This window comes from Microcaecilia unicolor, chromosome 1 (genome assembly GCF_901765095.1).
Source record: "Microcaecilia unicolor chromosome 1, aMicUni1.1, whole genome shotgun sequence".
Lineage (NCBI taxonomy): Eukaryota > Metazoa > Chordata > Amphibia > Gymnophiona > Siphonopidae > Microcaecilia > Microcaecilia unicolor.
In genome coordinates this window covers 479,320,889-479,347,441 of record NC_044031.1, presented here as the reverse complement: position 1 = coordinate 479,347,441, position 26,553 = coordinate 479,320,889, and the positions used below count along the sequence as shown (strand labels likewise).

General features: G+C 44.5%; 1 protein-coding gene across 3 annotated transcripts in view; it reads left to right on the top strand.

Moving 5' to 3' along the window:
* Window positions 1–26,553, top strand: part of B4GALT6 (beta-1,4-galactosyltransferase 6) — a 327,497-nt gene that overhangs the window by 156,992 nt on the left and 143,952 nt on the right. For all 3 annotated transcript variants that reach the window (XM_030213842.1, XM_030213825.1, XM_030213833.1), the window contains exons 3-4: window positions 229–339; window positions 21,097–21,221. In XM_030213842.1, coding sequence (XP_030069702.1) covers window positions 229–339; window positions 21,097–21,221 — 236 coding nt within the window. The remainder of the gene's footprint in view (window positions 1–228; window positions 340–21,096; window positions 21,222–26,553) is intronic.

The window sequence follows — 26,553 nt, the reverse complement described above, 5'->3', positions numbered from 1 at the left end:
ATAAGCAAGGACTATTTGAAGAATCTTGTTGTGTAACAGTTTGACATTTGGTTCTGCTCTGAACTAGAGTATATATGAATGAGTAGGTGAGGAAAAACTCAGGTGTGCCTAATCTTACAGTTAAGACTGGAATGGTTCAATCTGCTCTTCTTTGGGCATTTCTGGCTTATATTATATCATGTGCTGTAAGTACACATTTTAATGAAATAATTTTTTGTTTTGCTTAAGATTATCCTGAGGGCAGCAATTCCAGTGATTACATTGCTCAAGCAACATTTCTTCCAGAAAATTTTACTTATTCTCCTCATGATCCCTGTCCAGAAAAGTTGCCTTTCATGTGTAAGTTTATATTAGTTATTCATTGTTTAAGGCATTCCCTGCTTTTGTTGATTTAGCTTGTCAAACACTTTTTTAAAAGTATTTTTCTACTCTGCTGATCACAACCAAAAATTTTAATTATGGTGAAAGTAAAATGAGTAATATGAAGGAGATTTGAACAGTGTTCTGCTGAATATGAAACTAAGTAGTTCATTTTACTCATTGTTTTGTTGTACACAGATATCTGTTTTGAAAATTACTAGAGCCAAACCTAAGTTAAATTCAATTATGATCTTAGGATAAACTGAAATTTGATGTTTTTATGCAAAGATTTGTACTAAAAGGAGAAAAAATCTGGATTGATTATATATGATCAAAGTTGCAATAATATAACAAGCCTGTGATAGCTAGTGGAGTAATGGGTTGCATTGGGTCCAAGTTTTAACTGCTAAGATGTTCAAGCCAGTAAGTTGAGGACGAGCGTATAGAGCAGGCCATGACACTTTTTATTAAATCTAGGAGACAGCTCAAAAACTTAGGAACCAGCCATCAAGACCTCTCTAATATCTCCTTCCCCACGCCTCCAAAACTGAGAGCAGCAGTTTTTAGAAACTTGTTTACTAAGGTTGTTTTGTTATTCTATGTCTGTGGCCAAAGAAACTGTAGTAAATCAGTTCCTTAAGGTGCCTCTGCAAATCACTAGCAGAAGCCAGCAGCTTCCCTTCCCAAATCATGCTGTCAGCTGTGCAACAGCACCACCTTGATAGGTAAACCAAAGAGGCAATTGCCTATTTGTTTTACATTTCACCATAGCCTGGGTCCCCACTATCTTATTCTCTCATATCCCTCTCCCCCTTGATCCAGTCTTTCTCAAAGCTTGCTTCCTAGTCCCCTCACTGGCAGGAAAAAACCACATATTTACTGCTTCTCTACTGTGACTCTGCTCTCTGTAAGATTGAGCCGCGCTATTCAGGAAGTTTGGGTTGGTCCCGTGGTTCCAAATCTCATGAGACTTGAAACCACGAGAGTTGCCCCACTTACGGGGAAGCGTGAAATATGCTGTTTTTTCTACAGCACCACAACCAATAAAACATCATTAGAGTGCAAAAAAACCCAAACAAATCACAGGTGCCAGAGTGCAATTTCTAAGTGCCATGGCAACCTGGCGCCTGGAGTTTTTTGATCCCTGATATAGGGGCATGACCACCATTCAAAAAACACAGCTGTTCATTGGCTGACCCATGTGATTCTTACTCTTTATACATAAATTTCCCATTCAAATCTCACCATAGACCCTGCAATACTCTGTTTTCAGTCTGCAACATCAGGGATGCTTTACTAAATAGTGACGTTACTCAGTGCCCTACAAAATGTATGATGGGAAGGTATTTAACTTTTGTCATAGTTGTGATACAGTGCAGCTCTGTGTACACCCTTGTACATTTTTCACATTATGCTATCTAAAAAGTGCAATGCAGCATGCATTAAAATAGGGATTTTTCACTGATATGCACAACATACTGTACACTTTTGAAAATTTCCACAATTCTTTTATGTTGAAAGTATTTAAGAACCAGAAAACAAAAATTAACTAACTCTTCAATCCGTTGGTATAGCAAATGTAAATTCTTTATCCTGCTAGACCAGTCTAGGTGACTGGGTTATTCTCCCTAACCAGTAGATAGAAGCAGAGAACACTGACATTTTTGTGATATCACCGGTATAAGGAGTGATGCATCCCTGGAAATAACCAGTATTTCTCTACCTTCTGCAGATGGTGCAGGTGGACTGATACCATGGAGGGGCATAATCGAACGGGGCGCCCAAGTTTTCCTGGGGCCGTCCTCGCAGGACGGACGGCTCCGTGAAGGGGCGGGGAAACCCGTATTATCGAAACAAGATGGGTGTCCATCTTTAGTTTTGATAATACGGTCGTGGACGCCCAAATCTCTACATTTAGGTCGACCTTAGAGATAGTTGTCCTTAGAGATGGTTGTTCCTGGTTTTCGGCGATAATGGAAACCGAGGACGCCCATCTCAGAAACGACCAAATCCAAGCCATTTGGTCGTGGGAGGAGCCAGCATTCGTAGTGCACTGGTCGCCCTGACATGCCAGGACACCAACTGGCCATCCTAGGGGGCACTGCAGTGGACTTCAGAAATTGCTCCCAGGTACATAGCTCCCTTACCTTGTGTGCTGAGCCTCCCAACCCCCCCCCCCCCAAAAAAAATGAAAACCCACTCCCCACAACTGTACAGCACTACCATAGCCCTAAGGGGTGAAGGGGGGCACCTACATGTGGGTACAGTGGGTTTGTGGTGGGTTTTGAGGGCTCACATTTACCACCACAAGTGTAACAGGTGGGGGGGGGGGATGGACCTGGGTCCGCCTGCCTGAAGTGCACTGCACCCACTAAAACTGCTTCAGGGACCTGCATACTGCTGTCATGGAGCTGGGTATGACATTTGAAGCTGGCATAGAGGCTGTAATTTTTTTTTTTTTAGGGTGGGTGGGGGTTGGTGACCACTGGGGGGGAGTAAAGGGAGGTCATCCCTGATTCAATCTGGTGGTCATCTGGTCAGTTCGGGCACCTTTTTGAGGCTTGGTCACAAGAAAAAATGGACCAAGTAAAGTTGGCCAAATGCTCGTCAAGGACGCCCTTCTTTTTTCCATTTTAGTTTTAAAGCTGCTCTGTCTCCTTTTTAAATGTTAGTGACAGCAGCTTGATTCCATTCCGGGTTAAGGTGGAGTCTATCCTTTCGGAACAGGTTCCCCCTTCCCCAGAATATTGCCCAGTTCCTATCAAATCTATATTCCTCATTCCTGCATCATTGTCTCAACCATGCATTGTGACTTAGGAGCTCTGCCTGCCTCTTTGGTCCTGCATGTGGAATGGAAGCATTTCTGAAAAAGCTACCTTGGTGGATCTGGTTTTCAGTTTTCTATCTAAGATCCTAAATTTGGCTTAGAGAACCTCCTTCCCATATTTTCCTATGTCATTGATACATGTTACAAGATAGCTGACTATTCCCCAGCACTATCTAAAATCCAGTCTAGGTGATGTGTGAGGTTCGCCACCTTCGCACTAGGCAGGGAAGTGACCAGGCGAGCCTTTTGCCCACTGGCTGCCCAGGTATCTACATGTGTAATGATTGAATCACCAGCTATAACAGCTGTCCTAACCCTTCCTTTCTGGGCAGGAGTTCCTGGAGACACATCCTTGATGCAAGAGGATACTGCATCCCTTGGATTTCAGGCCCTGGCTACAGGATTACTTCCTACTTCACGGGGGTGATGCTGTCCTTTTAGGAGACCTTCCTCTTTCAAGGCAGCACAGAGGCTGCCAAACTGCAGGTGGAACTTCTCTACAATATCGCTCCTCTATGTACCTCTCTGTTTCTCTTAGCTTCTTCAAGTCTGCTACTCTAGCCTCAAGAGAACAGACTTGTTCTTTGAGAGCTAGGAGCTCCTTGCATCGAGCACACACATATAACCTCTCCCCAACTGAAGATAGTCATATGTGACACCCAATGCAAAAGACTGGATAGCACCCCTCTCACTGCTGTCTGCATCTTAGTGGTATTGAGTTGTTTAATTAAAACTTGTTAATTAGGGATATTAGATTAATATAAAGAGTCTTAAGATTATATGGTATCTTGTGTGATTTATTTAGTGTTTGCTTCTCAGAAAGTAATTAAATGTAATTAATACACTGTAATGAAACTCCTCTCGTGTTATTCTAATTAGAATAATTGACTAAAAAATTAAGACTATAAATGAAGAGATGTGCTCGTGGTAGGCGGGAGATGAGGAAGGTGAGTGGGTATGAACTAGGCCGTGCTGAGCTTTTTAGAGGCCATCTGTTAATGCTGTAGGTTGTGGCAGAAAGTTCAAATTTAAAACTTTGGGGAAAAGGGTTTTATACTATGGAGACTCGTTAAAGTTTGCTTTTTAAAATTCAAACTCTATGAATAAATAAACCTACAATTCCTCTTTTATCCCCAGCAAAATAATGATCACTTACCCAGAGAAATGTCCTCTTCTCTCTGAACTTCTCAGAAAGATGCTTTTCAAAGTGTGCTGCTGAGACATGGTAATAGATTCAACAAAAGGAGATGCGACGCTAGATCTTGTGTTCACAAATAGAGAATGTGTCTAATGTTCATTTGGTTGCCCACCTGGCCAATAGTGAGCATCACACTATGGTTTGATATAATAGCTAAAGCGGAATGAGGATGCACAAAGCTCAGAATCCTGGATTTTAAGCATGCTGACTTTGTTAAAATAGGGGAATACCTGAAGAAAGAGCTGATGGAATGGATGGACATAAGAACAGTAAAGAATCTGTGGTTCAGACTCAAAGGAACTAGAAAATCAGCAACAGATCTCCATTTACTGAATGAGGGTAAATGGGAAAGAGAAAAAGGAAACCGATATAGTTCAACAAACAAGTTGCTAACAAGATAAAGGCAAAAGAGGTGGCATTCATGAAATACAAAAGAGCACAAGAAGAGGAACACAGAAGAGATTACCAGATAAAACTGAAAGAAGTGAAGAGAGAAATGGCTGGCAAAAGCTCTGACGGAAGACCCAATGGCTAAAAAAATTAAGAAGGGTGACTAACAGAGGAAGGCTAGAAATGGAATTGTGAGACTGAAAGATGCTATGAACCACTATGTAGAGAGTGATGAGGAAAAAGCAGATGTGCTTAACAAATACTTCTGTCTTTACTGAAGAAAATCCAGGTCCTCAGTCAGCTGATAAAGGTATATATGAAAATGAATTTGATATTGCACCATTCACAGAAGAATGTGTTTATGAACAACTTAAACTGCAAGTGGACAAAGCCATGGGACCAGTGGGGTCCTTCCCAAAATCTTGAAGGAGTTCAGAGGTTCTTGCGGTGTAGGCACAATACAGATAACACACTTTTGGGGGTGTTATTGGGGTACCTGACAATATAAATTCTGAAAGAAATGAATACCAAACAAGCCCAACATTAGTGAGTGAATTGTCAGAAGCACACTTGCCCCAAGTATTATAATAAATAAGGTAATTATTTACAGTAGCAGCAGATATAAGAAAGGTAGGAATGAAGACATAGCCAATCACTCAACGTGTAATTAAACTCTGAAATTCGTTGCCAGAGAATGTGGTACAGGCGGTTAGCTTAGCAGAGTTTAAAAAAGGTTTGGACGGCTTCATAAAGGAAAAGTCCATAGACCGTTATTAGATGGACTGGGGAAAATCCACTATTTCTGGGATAAGCAGTACAAAATGTTTTGTACATTTTTGGGATCTTGCCAGGTATTTGTGACCTGGATTGGCCACTGTTGGAAACAGGATGCTGGGCTCGATGGACCTTGGGTCTTTCCCAGTATGGCAATACTTAAGTACTTACGTACTCATCACAAAAACAGCTAAAAGTAAACGCACATAAGTCTCTAGATGACATTCTAATCCAGTCAGGATACTCTATTCTCACAGATAGAGTAGTCTGATACAAAGATGCATGGCACATATACAACCTGATGGAAATCTCTAGATAGCCGTGTTCTTCAGATGGTCAGTCTGGTCTGGACACAGGCTTGCTCCTTGAGTGGGATGTTGATACAGCAGCCCCTATCTTTGGTAAAAGCCCTTATTTATAGAGAAATCACAAACTGCAGCTGTACTGATGATGCATATTCTGACCTTGTGGGTGATGTCCACATAATGTTATTATTTCCCTTGCTGTGACTTCAGGGGCCACATGATTGTCTCACTGGGGCCACATTGAGGGAGTCACCTTGACAAGAAGCCGGGCTTTCATAAACAATGTGCAGATTTGCCATCCACGGTGTCTCTCCAGCTGTAAGGGTAATTTCAGGAGTCCTTGGCTGTTCTGGCTGTGATGTCAGCAGAATCTTGTCAGCAGTCTTTGTATGCAAGGTCGAGGCTTTAGAGATGGAAAGTCTGGGTCTGTATATGAAAGTCAGGCTATTGATGCTGGATAGTGCCATGTAGTACATTCCCAAGTATCTTTATTACATAGGAACACACATTTATTACTTCATAGTGCTTTATAGTGCTGGTTTTGCTCCTTGCAGTGGGTCATCTTAATGATTTGTTTAATTAATCCTTTGAGACAGGGGAAGTTCCACTGCAGTGGAGAAGAGCCTATGTGGTCCCTCTTTACAAAAGTGGAGACAGATGTGGGAAACTATAGGCCGGTAAGCCTTACTTCAGTGTTTGGAAAGGTAATGGAGGCGCTGCTCAGGGAAAGGATAGTGAGTTTCCTAGAATCTAACGGATTACAAGATCCGAGGCAACATGGTTTCACCAAAGAAAACTTGTGCCAAACAAATCTATTATTATTATTAACATTTGTATAGCGCTACCAGACGCACGCAGCGCTGAACACCTGACACAGAGAGACAGTCCCTGCTCGATAGAGCTTACAATCTAAAAATACAGACATACGAGACAATTAAGGGCGAGGAAAGTACTAGGTGAGAAGGAACTAGGATAGGGGAATTGAGTAGTGGTTAGGCGCCAAAAGCAGTGGTGAAAAGATGGGTTTTCAGCATAGATTTGAAAACAGGTAGAGATGGAGCTAGGCATACAGGCTCAGGAAGTCCATTCCAGGCATAAGGTGCCGCGAGGGAAAAGGAACGAAGCCTGGAATTAGCAGTGGAGGAGAAGGGGGACGACAAGAGAGATTTGTCCAGTGAGCGGAGATTACAGGGAGGAATGTAGGGAAAGATGCGAGAGGAGAGGTAATGGGGGCTGCAGAATGGATGCATTTAAAGGTCAGTAAGAGAAGTTTGAACTGTACACGGAAGCTTTGACTGGGTGACCAAAGAGTTGGATAGTGGACATGTACTAGATGGTCTACTTGGATATCAGTAAGGCCTTTGACACAGTCCTTTATAGGAGGTTAATAAATAAACTCAGTGGGTTAAAGTTAGGACATAAAGTAGTGAACTGGATTGGGAACTTGTTGACTGACAGACGGCAGAGGGAGTTTACTCAGAGGATAGAAATGTAAGTAGTGGAGTGCCTCAGGGATTGGTACCAGGGCCGATTTGACTCAACATATTTGAGCTTCATTGCTGGAGGGTTAGAAGGAAAAGTTTACTTTTTTGTGGATGACACCAAGGTTTGCAACAGAGTGTACTCCCCAGAGGGAGTGGACAACATGACACTGAGCCCGCAAAAAGGTGGGAAAATGTGGGATACAAATGCAATAAAATAAAAAATAAATAAAATCTACAGAAATTTGAAGAATGATCAAACGTTTGACAGTTAAATTTTAATGTGACAAAGTGCAAAGTATGGAAATCCAAAAGAGCAGTATGTGCTAGTGAATGACAGACCTTGGGGTGATAAGCCTGAGGATTTCAAGGCGGTGGCTGTTGCCCAAAGAATTCTAGGCTACATAGAGAGGCATAGCCAGCAGAAGAAAGAAAGTTGTTGGTAAGGCCCTACTTGAAGTACTGTCTAGTTTTTCAGACTGTATCTCTTTAAGGACAAAAAGACTTAAGACGGTTCTGTGGAAGGCGAGAAAAATGGTACAGGGTTTGTGCCATAAGGCATATGAGGAGAGACTGGAGGACTTGAATATGTATACACTAGAGCAAAGGAGAGAGGTGATATGATAGTCATTTAAGTACAGTGCAGTCCGCTTAAGTGCAAGGTTCTGGGACCAAAGAAATACATGCATTTAACCGGAGCATGCACTTAACCGTTGTGACCCAAAGAAGCTTGACATCTGATAAACATATTTCTCCGAGGACAAGCAGGCTGAATATTCTCACTGATGGGTTGTCGTCCGCGACAACTTTAGAAAAACTAGAAGTCTCTGGAACGCTCCGTTGCGCGGGCCAAGCACACTGCGCATGCGCGAATGGCTTCCCGCCCGCAACGCGAGCGTGTCCTCTTCAGTTCTTTTGATCCGCGATCGGAGAATCACGTCTTTTGTTAGGCGGCGTTTTCTTTGCTCAGAAGACCCGGGTACGCGTTTACCGCTTCCCCCTTTATTTCTTTCAGCTGATTTTTATTTTCTCTTCAATATATAAAAAAAGGAAGCCCCTTTTTCCTTTACTTTTTAGATTTTCTTCGCCTTTTTAAGTTTTCTTATTTTTTCCTTCGCGGCCGCCCTTAGGCTGCTCGGTCGGGTTATTTTTTCCCTTTTTTGTGCCTTTTTGTTGGCACGATTGAGTCGTTTAATTTTGCAGCTACTGTTTTCCCGTCCATGTCATAGAGGACTCCCAGCGGCTTCAAGCGTTGTACTCCCTGCAACTGGACCATCTTGGGTATCGACCCCCATGCGTGGTGTCTCCAGTGTCTAGGGCCTGACCATCTGCCAGCCGTCTGTAAGCTGTGTCTTTTGATGAAGAAACGGACCCAAGTGGCTCGGGAGGCTCAACGTAAGAAACTTTTTTCTGATCGGTCCGGTCCTTCGATGGCATCGACATAGGTACCGAGGTCGGCAGCGTCGACGCTGAGGGAAGCAGCAACATTGAGAGCTTAGGTAATGGCTGCCGAATGACTGCATCGCGCTGGGAGCAGTGAGGCATGGAGTGGGTCTCCACCTGTCTCAAGGCCTACTGCTATGTAGGCCCCCCCGGGACCGAGCTTCGTCGGGCCCGGCTCCGAGGAGGCATGAGGATTCCACTTCCTCCTCTTTGGTACCGAGGAGTCTCGATGACGGGCGTCAAGCGAAGGCTAAGAAGCACCGTCATTGTTCTTTTTCCATGCACGGTACTGAGAGCTCCAGGGAGCTGAGAGAGTCGGCACTAGAGAAGCATCGGCGCTGGGAGGATCACTTACTATCCATACAGGAGGTGATGATGCATCGGTCATCTGGTAGCCTGGTATTGGCTCTCGAGCCCCCTCAGATTCTGCAACCGACTCTTGCACTGGCTCCCCCAGCCTTTTCCAGTGGAAGCTCTAGACAAGCGCATCAGGGCCCCTCTTCTGGAGCTTCTGGAAGGGTTGCTTCGCCAGTCTGCCTTGGTGTCGGGGGTGCTTGCACCTTTTGTACCGACTGCGGAGGAGGCATCTGGGCCATCACCTGTGGTGAGGTCCCCGTCCTTGGTGCCGCTTGTGGCATCAGCCTCGGCTGCCACCCAGGTCGATTCCCCCTCGACATTGGTGGAGGAAGCTTTGCGGGAGTCCAGGCAGGGGTCGACTTCTCGACACCCCCCTCGAGGTCGTCGATCCTCGACGTCGAGACAGGCTCGGGTTCGGGCTGCTCTTAGGGAGCTTTTGTCCGATACCGATGAGCGCTCGAGGGAAGAGGAGGAAGGCCCCAGATACTTTTCGGAGGAAGAGTCGTATGGGGTTCCCTCTGATCCTACTGCGCCAATTGAGAGTAGAATGTCTCCTCCGGAGAGTCTTTTTCTCACCTTTTATATGAGAAATGTCTAAGGACATTCCATTCCCTATGGAGGTTGTGGATGAGCCCAGGGCCGAGTTGCTTGAGGTCTTGGATTATCCTTCTCCGTCTGCTGAGAGGTTGCAACGGCCCCTTTGCATAATACTCTCATGGAAGTACTTATGCGTAATTGGTCGTGCCCTCTTTCTAACCCAGTGGTCCTCAAAAATTCCGAGTCCCAGTACAGAGTCCATAGTGAGCCTGTAATGGTGAAGGCTCAACTTCCTCACGAGTCCATGGTGGTGGACTCTGCTCTCAGAAGAGCCTAGAGTACTAGAAGACTATGCCTTGGCACCCCCAGGCAGAGAGTCTAGGACCTTGGATTCTTTTGGGAGGAGAACCTATCAGGCCGCTATCCTCGCCGCCAAGATCCAAACTTACCAGCTCTACACGAGCATCCACTTGCGGAACTCAGTGAGGCAACTGTCTAGTTTGGTTGAAGCACTTCCTCCGGAGCTCGCTGAACCTTTTCACCAGGTGGTCTGGCAGCAGAAGGCGTGTTGCAAATTCCTGGCCAGGGGGACTTACGACACTTTTGATGTAGCATCCCGAGTAGCTACTCAGGGTATAGTGATGCACAGACTCTCATGGCTGTGTGTCTCTGACCTGGATTATAAGACCCAGCAGCGAATGGCGGATGTTCCTTGCCGGGGGGATAATCTTTTTGGAGAGAAAGTAGAGGACATGGTCGATCAGATCAAAAAGAACCATGATGCTATGGATTCTCTCACCCGCTGGGCGTTTTCTGCTACCACCTTCTCATCCAGGAGGTTTTTTGGAGGGAGGAGGAGTGCCCCCTATTCCTATAATAGGCGTAGGTACACTCCTGCTTCTCGGCAGCCGGTTCAGGCTCAGTCCCAGCATGCATGTTCTCATCAACGCCGTGCGCCTAAGGCCCCTAGGGCTCCCCAGCAAAAGCAAGGGACAGGCTTTTGACTGGCTCCAGTGCAGCATAGCCTCAGAAAAAGTGTCCGTGCCGGACGGCTACCCATTGGGGGGAGGTTGATATTTTTTCACCAAAGGTGGCCTCTTATAACTTCAGACAGGTGGTGGGTTCTTCAAGTAGTCCGGTTAGGATACACTCTCAATCTGGTATCCAAGCCTCCAAATTGCCCACTGGGAGCTCAGTCCTTCAGCTCCCAGCACAAGCAGGTACTTGCAGAGGAACTCTCCGCCCTTCTGAAGGCCAGTGCAGTCGAACCTGTTCCACCAGGGGAAGAAGGACTGGGATTCTATTCCAGGTACTTCCTTGTGCAAAAGAAAACAGGGGGGGATGCGTCCCATCCTAGACCTAAGGGCCCTGAACAAATTCCTAGTCCGAGAAAAGTTCAGGATGGTTTCCCTGGGCACCCTTCTTCCCATGATTCAGGAAAACGATTGGCTATGCTCTCTGAGCTTAAAGGATGCCTATACTCACATCTCGATACATCCAGCTCACAGGAAGTATCTTCGATTTCGGTTGGGAACTCGGTACTTTCAGTACTGTGTACTACCCTTTGGCCTCGCATCTGTGCCCAGAGTCTTCACAAAGTGTCTGCTAGTTGTCGCAGCATCGCTACGCAGACTGGGAGTGCATGTGTTTCCTTATCTCGACGATTGGCTGGAGAAGAGCACCTTGGAGGCAGGGGCTCTACAGTCCATGTGGATGACTGTTCGACTGCTGGAGCTACTGGGGTTTGTAATCAATTATCCCAAGGCCCACTTTGTCCCGGTACAGAAATTGGAGTTCATTGGAGCTCTGTTGGACACATGGACGTCTCAAGCTTATCTTCCCCAGGCAAGGGCAGACAATCTCCTGGCCCTCGTGTCCATGGCTCGAGCGTCTCTATAGATCACAGCTCGGCAGATGTTGAGACTCTTAGGACACAAGGCCTCCATAGTTCATGTAATTCCCATGGCATGTCTACATATGAGATCAGCTCAGTGGACCCTAGCTTCTCAGTGGTGTCAGGCCACAGGGGATCTAGAGGATGTAATCCATCTCTCCACCGAGTTTTGCATATCCCTTCAGTGGTGGACCATTCGATCCAATTTGACCTTGGGACGTCCATTCCAAATTCCTCAGCCATAAAAAATGCTGACGACGGATGCATCTCTCCTGGGGTGGGGAGCTCATGTAGATGGACTTCATACTCAAGGAGCTTGGTCCTTTCAGGAAAAAGATCTTCAGATCAACCTCCTGGAATTACGAGCGATCTGGAACGCTCTCAAGGCTTTCAGAGATCGGTTGTCCAACCAAATCATTCTAATTCAGACAGACAATCAGGTTGCTATGTATTACACCAACAAACAGGGGCACTGGATCTCGCCTTCTGTGTCAGGAAGCTGTGAGGATGTGGCTTTGGGCGCACCATCACGGCATGCTTCTCCAAGCCACATATCTGGCAGGCGTAAAAAACAGTCTGGCTGACAGGATGAGCAGAATCATGCAACCTCACGAGTGGTCTCTGAACATGAATGTTGTCCTCAAGATCTTCCAAGAGTTGGGCACCCCCTTGGTGGATCTTTTTGCCATTCAGATCAATCACAAAGTCCCTCAATTCTGTTCCAGACTTCAGGCCTACGACAGACTAATGTCAGATGCCTTTCTCCTTCATTGGGGGACAGGCCTGCTGTATGCGTATCCTCCCATACCTCTATAGTAGGGAAGACTTTGCTGAAACTCAAGCAAGACCATGGAACCGTGATTCTGATTGTGCCTTTTTGGCCCCATCAGATATGGTTCCATCTTCTTCTAGAGTTGTCCTCCGAAGAACCGTGGAGATTGGAGTGTTTTCCGACCCTCATCACCCAGAACGAGGGGTCACTTCTGCATCCCAACCTCCGGTCTCTGGCTCTCACGGCCTGGATGTTGAGAGCTTAGAAGTTGCCTCCTTGGGCCTTTCAGAGGGTGTCTCCCGAGTCTTGCTTGCTTCCAGGAAAGATTCCACGAAAAAGTGTTACTCTTTCAAATGGAGGAGGTTTGCCGTCTGGTGTGACAGCAGGGCCCTAGATCCCTTTTCTTGTCCTACATGGTCCCTGCTTGAATACCTTCTGCACTTTTCAGAGTCTGGTCTTAAGATCAACTCCGTAAGAGTTCACCTTAGTGCAATTAGTGCTTATCAACGTGTAGAGGGTAAGCTTATCTCTCGACAGCCTTTAGTAGTTCGTTTCATGAGAAGTTTGCTTTTGTCAAAGCCCCTGTCAAACCTCTACCAGTGTCATGGGATCTCAACATCGTACTCACCCAGCTGATGAAAGCTCTTTTTGAGCCACTGAATTCCTGCCATCTGAAGTACTTTATTTTTATTTTTGTTACATTTGTACCCTGCACTGTCCCACTCATGGCAGGCTCAATATTATATACAGGTACTTATTTCTACCTGGGGCAATGGAGGGTTAAGTGACTTGCCCAGAGTCACAAGGAGCTGCCCGTGCCTGAAGTGGGAATCGAACTCAGTTCCTCAGTTCCCCAGGACCAGAGTCCACCACCCTAACCACTAGGCCACTCCTCTACTCCACTCCACCTCATTTTCTTGGTGGCTGTTACTTCAGCTCGTAGAGTCAGTGAGCTCCAAGCCCTGGTAGTGCATGCACCTTATATCAAGTTTCATCATAACAGAGTAGTCCTCCGCACTCACCCTAAGTTCTTGCCGAAGGTGGTGTCGGAGTTCCATCTGAACCAGTCAGTTGTCTTGCCAACATTTTGTCCCCGGCCACATACCCGCCCTGGTGAAGGCAAGTTGCACACCTTGGACTGTAAGAGAGCACTGGCCTTTTACGTGGAGCGGACAAAGCCCTATAGACAGTCCGCCCAGCTGTTTGTTTCTTTTAATTCCAACAGGAGGGGAGTTGCCATCGGAAAGCGCACCATCTCTAATTGGCTAGCAGATTGCATTTCCTTCACTTATGCCCAAGCTGGGCTGGCTCTGGAGGGCCAGGGCATGGCTCATAATGTTAGCATGGCTGCGTCAGTGGCTCATTTGAAGTCAGCTTCTATTGAAGAGATTTGCAAGGCTGCAACATGGTCATCAGTCCACACATTCACATCTCGCTACTACCTTCAGCAGGATACCCGACGCGACAGTTGGTTTGGGCAGTCGGTGCTGCAGAATCTGTTCGGGGTTTAGAATCCAACTCCACCCTCCTAGGCCCATTTCTGTTTTGTTCCAGGCCGCACTCTCACTTAGCTGTGTTTCTTTTTAGGTCAATCTATATTATGTCCTCGCCGTTGCAGGGCCCAATTGACCAATGTTCATTGTTTTCAGTGAGCCTGGGGGCTAGGGATACCCCATCAGTGAGAATATTCAGCCTGCTTGTCCTCGGAGAAAATGAAGATACATACCTGTAGCAGGTATTCTCCGAGGACAGCAGGCTGAATATTTTCACAAACCCTCCCTCCTCCCCTAGAGTTGTTCCAGTTCTGTATTTTGCTTTTTATTTAACTGAAGATGACATTCTCACGTTGCGGGCGGGAAGCCGTTCGCGCATGTGTGGTGTGCTCAGCCTGCGCTATGGAGCGTTCCAGATACTTTTAGTTTTTCCAAAGTTGTTCCGGTCTCCTGTGCTGTTGTGAACGACAACCCACCAGTGAGAATATTCAGCCTGCAGTCCTCGGAGAATACCTGCTACAGATATGCATCTTCATTGTACAGTACTGTTTATTATAAGTACATTATATAGTCTCCGTTAACTGACGTTATACAGTCTCCGTTAACTGACGTTAGGCTTACTTGAAGTACTACGTACTACTACTACTTATCATTTCTAAAGTGCTACTAGATGTACGCAGCGCTGTACACTTGAACATGAAGAGACCGTCCCTGCTCGACAGTGCTTACAATCTAATTGGGACAGACAAACAGGACAAACAAAATAAGGGAATATTAAAGTGAGGATGATAAAATAAGGGTTCTGAACAAGTGAATAAGGGTTAGGAGTTAAAAGCAGCATCAAAAAGATGGGCTTTTAGCTTAGATTTGAAGACAGCCAGAGATGGAGCTTGACGTACCGGCTCAGGAAGTCTATTCCAGGCATATGGTGCAGCAAGATAAAAGGAGCGGAGTCTGGAGTTAGCAGTGGAGGAGAAGGGTGTGGATAAAAGATATTTACCCAGTGAACGGAGTTCCCGGGGAGGAATGTACGGAGAGATGAGAGTGGAGAGGTACTGAGGAGCTGCAGAGTGAATGCACTTATAGGTCAATAAGAAGAGTTTGAACTGTATGCGGAAACGGATAGGAAGCCAGTGAAGTGACTTGAGGAGAGGGCTAATATGAGCATAATGACACTGGCGGAATATTAGTTGTGCATCAGAATTTTGAACAGATTGAAGAGGAGAGAGATGGCTAAGTGGGAGGCCTGTGAGAAGCAAGTTGCAATAGTCTAAGCGAGAGGTGATAAGTGTGTGGATGAGGGTTCTGGTAGTGTGCTCAGAAAGGAAAGGGCGAATTTTGCTGATATTATAGAGAAAGAAACGACAGGTTTTAGCAGTCTGCTGAATATTGTGAAAGATCCCACCGGCCTCTCGGGGTCCGGAGGATCTTGCCCTGCCTGGGACCGGCTGTTACGCCCACAAGATTCCTGTCCCAACCTTGTAGTCCACGGGAGTCCTCAGGGCAGGCTTAAAGAAATCCACTCAAAAAAAAGTAAAAATCAACAAGTTCCTTTTATTTCAGGGATTCACAGTCCAGCAAGTTCAAAAGAAATACAGCAGCCCTTTAAAACAGTCTTCTCCTTTTTCCTCTCAGGGCACAAGCTCATCAGGGGTAAAAAGAAAAAGAAACAACTCAATCCCTGCGGTGTTTAGAACCAAGGGGAGCCACCTTAAACAGTCCTAACAGCTCGGCTGTCCTGCTCACCACCTCCCTCCCCTTTTCGAGGGAGGTGAGCGGTCGGGCTGCAGTCCTCAACAACAAAAAACAACTCTGCAACTTGCTCCCTCCCGGCTTTGAAAAACAGTTCACACAAACAACTTCTTCGTGCCTTAGCATTCAGTTCACAGCATCCAGTTCCCTCTAGTCTGGACGCAGGTCACTTCGGGGAAGGAACACACCCCTCCCTTCACACTTTAACACACTAGCACTCCATTACACACAGTTCAAACACCGACTGAACTCTTGTTGGGAACAAGAAAGGATCCCACCCTTTCTGGGTCACTCTATCAATGCACTGACCCTCCTCCCGCATGACCCTTTCTGTTCCCCCTGCCAGTCCAGCGGTCACACCACAAGTTCACCTTGGTTTTCAGTTTTCTTCCTACGGAATGAGCCCAGGCAGAAAGGTCCATGGGTTCATCCAGGCTCTCCTCTTTCTCCCTCTCTCCGGTCTCCTGCCACTCCAAAGGCTCTACGTCCCACCCCCTTTTCAGCTGTTCCTCGTGCACTTGATTATCCTCCAGGGGCCCCTCCCTTGCCTTGTCCGACCTCCCACCTGGGGCCTGCTGGGGAAGATAAGCTCTGTACCAAGGCTTGCCCCAGGGCTGCTGGGTAGTGTAGTCTTTTTCTCTGCTCCATTTTCCAGGGGGCACTAACCTTTCCCTTCTCTCTCTTTCTCTCTGGGGAAGGAGTAAAGGCAAGGTTCTGCTCTGTCTCCTTCTGCTCTTGAGCCTCCTCCCTTCTACCCAATCCACTTCCATCTGTTCAACCTCCTTGTCCTCCTCTTCACAATATGTGCAGAGAAGGAGAGGGAGGAGTCGAAGATGACCCCAAGGTTACGAGCTGATGAGACAGGAAGGATGAAAGTGTTATCCACCGAAATAGTGAATGGGGGAGGAGGAGAGGTTGGTTTAGGGGGAAAGATAAGAAGCTCAGTCTTGGTCAAGTAATCAGTCATAGTCCTCTGTACACTATTGTGTCTGTGAGTTCTATAGACTACTTCTGCCAGACGGTAAAAACTGTCATAGCACTGACATCCAGTGGCCTCCGGATAGGCCTGCACGGAGTTGAGACTCTCCAGCACTCTTGCAAAAGTGACAGGAGGTTGTTGAATTTTGTCAGCATGTGCCTCGCTGCTCATTTCATCATCTGTTTCATCATCAGCCGTTGCCTGCGTGTAGGCGCATATCTGGACATCCGTGCTGTCGTCAGTTGTGCGTAGATTGTAATCAACAGGTACATAGTGATGAAACTCCTCTTCAGTAACACAGGCTGGAATGTCAATAGCTGGTTCATCTGATGCGTTTGCAACAGCTGCATCTGTTTCGTCCCTCTCCACATCCCTAACAAAGCTTGCCCGCTTGTAGCAGTTCACAAAGGTTGCCTGTGTAACATGATTCCAGGCTTCTTTCTGCTTATGCAGGGAATCCAACAGTGATAGATTATGAGCCAGTTCAACAGCACGTTTATCCTTGCCAGTCTGGTCATCCATAACACTCATCAGACGACGTAGCACAAGAGCCCGATAATGTTTTTTGAAATTGGCTATTATGCCCTGATCCATAGGTTGGATCAGAGAGGTAGTGTTTGGTGGCAGGAAGACCACCTTGACGTTAGACAGCCTGACATCCTCACTGTGTGCAGCACAATTATCAGAAAGCAACAAAATCTGACGCTTTTGTGCCCACATTCTAGTGTCTAACTTCTTTAGCCACTGCTTCCAAATTTCCCCAGTCATTCATGAATTTGCGTTAGCCTCGTATGACACAGGAAGTCGCTTAACATTCTTGAAGCAATGGGGCTGTTTGCTCTTTCCAGTGACGAGGGGTTCCAACTTCTCACTCTCATCCATATTGCAGCAAAGGAGGATCGTCAGTCGGTCCTTCGACATTTTACCTCCTGTAGTTTCGGCTTGTTTGAATGCAAGTGTTCCATCAGGAATCGCTTGTCAGTAGAGACCGTTTTCGTCAGCATTGAAAATGTCACGAGGTGTAAACTCGTTCAAGATGGTAGGAAGAACTGAAACAACCCGATTTTCAGCACAAAAGTCATCAGCGTCTTATTTTTCACTATGCTGTTTCTTGAATTTTATGTTGTTCCTCTCCTTCCATCTTTCCAACCATCCAACAGTGGCTTTGAATTCAGTTAGTCCAAGACTTTCAGCTAGCTGATTAGCTTTCTCCATAAGCAGTAGACCACTGACCGGAAACTGTCTGCTCCTGACATAAGAAAACCACCGAAGAAGAGCATCTTCTACATCCTCATCTTTTCCCCCCGTTTACGTTTCCTGTGTGGATTTGTATTGTTTTGCCAGTCTTTCAGAAGCTGTTCTTTCTGCTTCAAGATGCGTGAAATTTGACTGGGATTGACACCATATTCTTTAGCAATAGATGCTTGACTTTGTTTTCTAATTTTTTTTTGTGTCAGCGGTTTTTATTTGATAACAAATCGGAGCATACAACTTCATCCTAGCGCATTAATAACACTTAGGCCAGTAACACAACAGATACACAACATTGTTTATAGTCATCAAACTTTTAACATTTTTACCCCTCCCCCCCTCAGCTGTGCATAATATTTAACCTTTTTATTGATAACTCCATCCAACTGGTACATTTAAACCTGTACCATAACTCTGGCATGGACTGCAAACAAGCAAAACCATAGCAACTCCCCTCACTTAGCAGATTACACAAACCGCCGAGCTGATCTTCCACCCCCAGATACTTTTATTCCCTCCATACTATTACTGGAGGCGATCAAGTCAAAACAAAATTTGCTATATATTTCAAAATACATGACAATCGCCCGTTGACCATGTGAACAGCATTGATTACTTTGCATCATTACTGTCCCCACCCCCCTACTCCTGTCCCTTCCATCCCTTCCATCCCTTCCCCCCCGACCCCCCCAACCCTCCCTCTGCCACATTGGGTTGCGTGTCCAAAGGTTGAGACTGCACTCTACCCGCCCCTTGCGGGACTGCACTCCAGATATCACTCACTCTCAGTAAGCTAACCCAGCACATTCAGAACCTGACTCCGTGTCCGTGGGGATATTTTGCTCAAGTAGGCCCCCCAGACCCGTATAAATCTTTGCCTTCTTTTCAGTGTGTACCTAGCATCCCGCAATTCCCATAGCATAAGCTCATGAAGTTTGTTCCTCCAATACCAATATGATGGAGCCCTATCCGGGACCCAATGGTTGAGAGTGCATTTTTTCTCCAGGATACAGGCCTTACACAAAAATAACTTCTCCTCCCGCAACCCCTGATCTCAAACTGCACTTGAGCTAAACATCGCTCGTTCAAAGGCGATGCTTACCCTATACCGCAGAACCCATGACACAAACAGAGAGAGAGCTGTCCAGAAGGCCCGGATGTCCCCGCATTGCCACATGCCATGATATAACAAGTCTCTCCTCATTGAACACTTTGGGCAGGCATCCACCTCTACTATGCCTGCATGCCATGCTTGTCTGGTGGAAAAATATGCTCTATGGATGGTTCTAAACTGGCATTTGTTTTCTAATTTTTTAAGAACTTCTATTCGTTCAGCCAGTGTTAAAGTCTTACAGTTGCGCGATGACGACGACGACAATGACTCCAGTGTACACTCTAATAACTTTCTTTCACTTATTCTGCCTGTGGCAGTTAACCAATGAGATTTCAAGTTTATCGCCCCTTTGTCACGTGCCAATCGGCTTCCATATTCCGTGCGTGTGCTTATGAGGAGTCTTTCCTGCAGAGGAGCAGTCTTAAACCATGTATATAAGCGAATCTTGCACTTATCAGTGGTGCGCTAAACCGAAGTTTGTCCCCATAGAAATTGATGGCACCAAAAACGGAACTGATATACGGCATGCAGTTAAACAGAGCATGCGCTTATCCGACGTGCACTTAAATGGAGTGCACTGTACTGGAAAAGTATTAATATACAAACAAATCTCTTCCAGAGATGTAAGGATGGTAGATCTAGAGGACATGAATAGAGGTTGCAGGGAGGTAGACGTAGGAGTAATGTCAGGAAATAATTTTTCATAGAGAAGGGTAGTGGACACCTGGATTGCCTTTCCGGGAGAGGTGGTAGTCAGAAATGATGAGGGAATTCAAAAATGCGTGGGATAGACACGGGGGATGCCAAAATAAAGTATGGAAACACAACAAGGCCGTTGAGGTGTTATTTTGGGCAAGAGTGGTGAGAACTGAGGCTGAAGCCGGACAGATTTCTATGGTCTATGTCCCACAAATGGCAAAAGACTGCAACAAGGTTCACCAAATCCAGCATGGGGGGAACTAAGGTGATGCTGGATAGACGTCTATGGTCTGTGTCCCGCAAATGGCAAAAGACAGGTGAAGCTTTGGCAACAACATTCTTGTAGAATAGTTTGTCATGTGCTGCAAGTGAGGGTGCTGTGCAGTTCAGGGAGGAGGGGAATACATCGACTGGTAAATTGAATACTGCCAGCAATATTTGGGGATGATTATATGCTTCAGGAGCGTATCTGCGTGGGGCCACAGGGGCCTGGGCCCCCGCAGATTTCACCCTGGACCCCACTACCACCGACCCTCTCCACCTCCCCCTCCCTCCCGCCCGCCACCAACCCGTCGTCGATCTTTGCTGGCGGGGGACCCCAAGCCCCCGCCAGCCGAAGTCCTCTCTTCCGTGCAGGATGCAAGTTGCAACGCTTCCTGTTCTTCTGAGTCTGACGTCGACGTCAGACTCAGAATTTGGAACTCAGTCTGACGTCCTGCGCGTTGTACGTGCAGGACGTCAGACTCAGAAGAACAGGAAGCATTGCAACTTGCAGCCTGCATGGAAGAGAGGACCTCGGCTGGCGGGGGGTTGGGGTCCCCCGCCAGCAAAGGTAAGTGACAGCAGCCGGGGAGGGTTGGCGGCGGTGGGAGGGGGTGGAGAGTGTCATTGGTGGCGAGGGGGGGGGGGGTCTGTCAGTGGCGGGGGGGGGGGGATCGGTGGCGCCGGGGGGGGGGGGCTAAAATGTGCCCCCTCCCTCTGGCTCTGCCCCCCTCCCCCTACCGCCAGAGTCCAGATACGCCTCTGATATGCTTACAACCAAGATTCCATCTTTGGCTTCTTTTATGGTTGGCATGGTGGAGACTTGACAGCTAGTGTTAAGTTTGGGTGGCTAGGGTCTGCACAGAGTGGCAGGCATGGCTCTGGCCTGGCCACCTTGTTGGGCAGACTGCATGGACCATATGCGGGTCTTTATCTGCCATCATTTACTGTATAACTGTGTAATGTTAGTGAAAATTGTAACTGGAGAGTTGATGTCTGTGTGATGTTAGTGAAAATTGTAACTGGAGAGTTGATGTTTTATATATTTAGGCTTAGAATATCTGCATGAACAGTTTCCTTAAATTGTCACTTGCTTTCAATATCAGACAGTTGTTTAATTATGGTAACAAAATAACATTTTTGTTGTGGAAAATATTTATTCTTTAATATAAAAGTTTGTATTCTGTTTTTTTAAATAACTTAATGCAGGGGGCCTTATCAACATCAACATGAGTGAAATCAGTTTAGATGAAATTCATAAATTATTTTCCAAGGATACGGACATTCGGCCTGGTGGGCACTGGAAGCCAAAGGACTGTGTACCTCGATGGAAGGTGAGAGCAAATTAATCTCTTCTGCAAAGTGTATTTTGTTCAAGAGTTATATGATTTCATTGTTTAACCAAGCTTGCAATTTCACACGCAACTTAAGATTGAAATTTAATAAGTTGAAAAGTGCGCACTATGGTGTGACACAATGGTCCATTTCCCTTTTTTTCATATACACTCTGGTAACCACTCAGTTCCCCTTTCCTCTGCTCCCTTCCTGCTTTGCCCTTACCTTGTTTTTTTTTGTTTGTTTGTTTTTTAAAATCTTGATCCTCTTCATCACAGTGGCCATGACCTGTGTGCGTCTTCCTGTGCTGCTGGAATTGGGATCCATGGCACATCCAGCATTTCTTCACTGCCACCTTGGCCTGCCCTATCATTCTGTGCTGTTGGTCTTCGGGTCCTAGCAGTACATCCTATCCCTCATCAGTGTGCCTCCTACGTTTTTCTGCATTGATTTGTTTGCATATGCACAAACTAACTGTTGCTGAAGTTGGACTGACAGACAGACCCTCCTTAATAGGCGCTTTGGCTCCAGGTGACTTGTTCCTTTAGAAGCTGGATTTTACATTTTGGGACAAATTCCAAATTTACTGCATTAGGACAAAGATGGGTCCTATGGGCTTTGTAGAAGTGTTTCTTTCTGTGAGTACAAAATAGTTGGGTATGTGCCAAGATTTAGAAGTGCACTGTATGTACTTTTCCTCCCATGACTTGCACAACTCCAAAAATGTTGTCTCTCAATGCAGCTGTACATTACACAACACAAAGATCTTTAGTTGTATTGAGGAAGAACAGTTTATAGGTGTGTTTGTATCAGCCATTATTGCTTATCGAGGGTCAGTTTGTTCATCCATCTGCACATACACAAACACAAGCTATGTATACAGACAGAATGAGGACAGCACAAGCTGCACCAGGAGAATCAATAGGGTGGTGGGGAAGCTAGGCCTTGCCATCACAATAGTGGAAAAGGTGCTGAGCATGAGAGAAGAAGCTGGTGGTTGTGAAGATAAGAGGACCCACAACAGCACGGTTTCCTGTATCAGTGGAAGTACCTACCCCTCTGCTGGCTAAAATTACAGCAAATCTCTTGGCATATGAGGCAGATAGGGGAACCAGAACTGAGCAGTCTGAGGTGAGGGGAAGCAAGTGACGGGGGAGAGGTATGAGGTGAGGAGGAGAGGGAAAAGGGAGGAATGGACTTAAACCCCCAAGCACTGGAACTTTCTTGTAGTCTTAAATCCCCTATCCTTACTCTACATTCACTAAGATTTCCCTTAGCCTCATTCATCTTCCTGTACACTTGCTCTGCCCCACTACTCTCAGCCCCCATGTCACTCACACAGCATTTACTTGAAAAGCTTCTTTTTTAATCATTTAAGAAAAGGAATTATTTTATCATCCTCACTTTAATATTCCCTTATCTCTTGTTTGTCCTAATTAGATTGTAAGCTCTGTCAAGCAGGGACTGTCTCTTCATGTTCAGGTGTACAGCGCTGCGTACGTCTAGTAGCGCTATAGAAATGAGTAGTAGTAGTAGTAGTAGGACACACTATCAGCAGTTGTGAAAAACTTTTAACTGCAAATTAATGGTCAACCATAAGACAGGTGGTAATATCTGCCTTGCCTTGTATACCGATACAAAATTTCATTTTTGGCGCGCGTCCGAAAAATATTTTTTATTTTCGGACATGCGTAATGGATGCACGCCAAGTGACATTTGACGCGCGTAGGTCATTACCATCCAGGTTCTTTACTTCTAGTTCAATGACTGGCGGTAAGGTCTCAGACCCAAAATGGACGTGCAGCAATTTTGATTTTGCCGCACATCCATTTTTGGCAAAAAAAAAGAGGCCTTTTTCACAGGCGAGCTGAAAAATGAATTAGCGCATGTCCAAAACCCGCGCCTACACTACTGCAAGCCATTTTTCAGTGTGCCTTTGTAAAATTTTTATTTTATTTTTGTTACATTTGTACCCCGCGCTTTCCCACTCATGGCAGGCTCAATGCGGCTTACATGGGGCAATGGAGGGTTAAGTGACTTGCCCAGAGTCACAAGGAGCTGCCTGTGCCTGAAGTGGGACTTGAACTCAGTTCCTCAGTTCCCCAGGACCAGAGTCCACCACCCTAACCACTAGGCCACTCCTCCACTCCACACCAAATGAGGTGAGTTTAAATATCTCTGAGGACATCTTTATTATTAAAAAATTATATATTATTAGTGAGAATACCCAGAACCGTATTAGGTCAATCCTCTCACTATTTGAACTTCTAGAGTATGCTTAGGTATGTGTCATGTAAGTCTCTGGCACTAATGTTTCCTGAAATACCAAAAGATCAAATAAGAGTGCCTCCACTTTTTCAACTGCCCAATAAGAAGACCAAGTTTGAACTTTGTATACGCAGGAAAAATGTTACACAATCCACTGCTATCGGACAAATGATTTCCTGCAATATTTGCTTGACTGCAAGTAATTCCATGGACTTTTCAGATTTCACCACTGCCAGAGCTGATGTTTGGTGGTACTGTGGAAACAGAACTTTGCATTCTACTTTACCCCGTAATTGGGAAGGACAGTGTGCTCTTGTTCAGTTGGTAATACCATTTACTGTTGCAGCTTTGCATTCCAACAAAGGACTGTCCAGATCCAAGAGAGATGCTCCTTACGGCTCCTTTGATCACCAAGTTTATCTTGATGCTATTGGTGTTCCAAGGGGGGTCCCTAATGAATTTAAGGCCCGTAATCAAATTGCAGCTGGCTTTGAAGCTTTGTTTCCTGCCATTGGTGTAAGCAAGAATGTTGACTGGATTAATTACATTTACTACAACCAACAAAGATTTATCAATTTCACAAGAGATGCTGTCCAGGGAATTGCAGATCAATTGGATGCCACCAGCCGGATGGCTTGGGAAAATCGCTTAGCGTTGGACATGATTTTGGAAAAAGAGGGCGGAGTTTGCGTCATGATCGGAAGTGGAGACTGTTGCACTTACATTCCCAACAATACTGCACCTGATGGAAGCATTACTAAAGCGTTAGAAGGACTTCTCTTGCCAATGAATTAGCTGCAAATCCTGGTATTGATACTTCATGGACTGGTTGGTTTGAGTCTATCTTTGGTAAATGGAAAAATGTAATACTGTCCATTTTAACTGCAATCGTTGTAGTTTGTGTCTTCATACTTTGTGGATGTTGTATAATACCCTGTGCTAGAAGATTAGTTGAGCGTGTTGTTGAAACAGCCATAAGTAAGAATGATCCTCTGGGTCAATGTGTAATGTATGAAAGAATGATTCGTTACAAGTCTGCACGATCCACAGAGGTAGTTGAAGGCAAGATTAATAATGATGATTCTTGTGACTCTATTACCAATCACACAGTCACCATTGAGGTTGATGCTCGTATGAACCCCAATGATGTGAACCAAGAAAGTAAAGTGTAAATATTTATCATTAATCCTTATAGATCAGTATAATATAAAAAAAAACCTTTATTGAAGATACCGTGTATGAGACAAATGCCCGACACATTTCACTCTCATAAGTTTTTTTACATACATATATTATTCATTTTTCATCATTCTTTTCATCATAGTTTTTAATCACATTTATCTTACTTCACATATCACCAAAATGATTCTATTCCATATTTAGGATTTCACCACTCATGCATTGCACTTTATTTACATATGTTTCGATTTGCACAGCACAAAACAAAATTTATTCTCAAATAATATTATCATGTTGACTTCATAGATAGCTGACATTTTAAAATTCAAATTATTTTTTCATTTAAACTATCAAAATACCATATAGTCTCTGAGACAATACTGTCTGAATCCAAACCGGAAATGAAGTATATAAGGCAGCGTTTGCACTTCTAACGGTTTTTCCAGCCTCTGACACCAGACTATTGATCGAGTATCTGGCGTCACGTAGTGAGTATCACTCTCTCTAAAACTTGATCCGCTTCTAACAAGGTATATCTTTTAATGAGAGTTATTTGAGGTTCATGCACACACCTTTAGTGTTTTTATTGATTTCTATCTGCAACATCGTTCTTTTCATTAGTAAGGGTGAATGGTAACATCTGTTTGCCAGTAATGATTTGTACACTTTAGACGCTGTCAATGGTCATTTTACGTTGTATATCTACAGGATTATCTGGTCATTAGTAATGAGTTATACCCACACACTTTTTTCTTGGCACTTGGACGCTGTCTAGACATTATGCTTAGTGAGTGAATAGCTTCACTCTATGCTACTCACAACTGTAATATTTTAGATATTCTTTGGTTCCATAGTGTTAATGACTGTGATTGAGATCAGCTTCAGTTACCAAATGTTTTAGTATGGTCCTTAGTTTGGTGTCTATCAATGGTGGTATATAATTGATTCCTATGAGATCCTGTCAGAGCACCGTTGCAGTGTATACAATAGCACATTAATGGTTGGTATTGGAGAGACAATATCATTCATCATCAGTCTTACATCACTTCACCATCTGCGATTTATTATTTACCTTATTGTTTGCTCGGTTTTTCATTTATTCATTTTTCCATTATTTGACATCATTATGAATTTTTTCTTTTCTTTAAAAAATTTTTTTTAAATCATTTATTCTTTCATTCTGTATCTATCTTTCCATGGTTTGTTTATATATATATATATATATATATATGTATATATATATATATATATTTTTTTTTTTAATTATTATTCAGGGATATGCTATTTTGAACTGCTTATGCTGGTTTTTTTATGAAGAACATTTCATATCCTTGTCTTGATAGATTATTTCATAGTAAGTATTACATACTTCTTTATATCTTTGTTTTTACCATTATTTTTAATCATTTTTGAGTTGTTGTTCTCATACGTTTGTAATCATTTATTTGTTCCTTTTTCTTCAGCCGCTCTTATTCAAGAAAGATATAGACTAGATAGGTGTCCTGAATTCTTTGTTTGATTAATTATCCGTTTTTTTTTATTTGTTGAGGAAATTAAAACATTTCTTTAATCATAAAAATTATTTTATTTTTTGCATTAAAATTTTTTTTTATTCTTGCATTAAAATTTTTTTTAATCATTAATCTTTTGTTCATTTATTCATTTTTTTGCTCATGTATTTTTTAATTGTTTTTTGATTTCCAATTTTTACGATTGTACCCTTCTTTTGCTGGTATTTTATAATATAGGTTCAATATATATGGAATATACGTATGTGTTGTTGTTCTGTTGGTTGTTATATTTATATATTTTATATATATTCATATGTATTTTTATACTATAATTTTGATGAACACTTGATGTCTATTATTATATTGTATTATT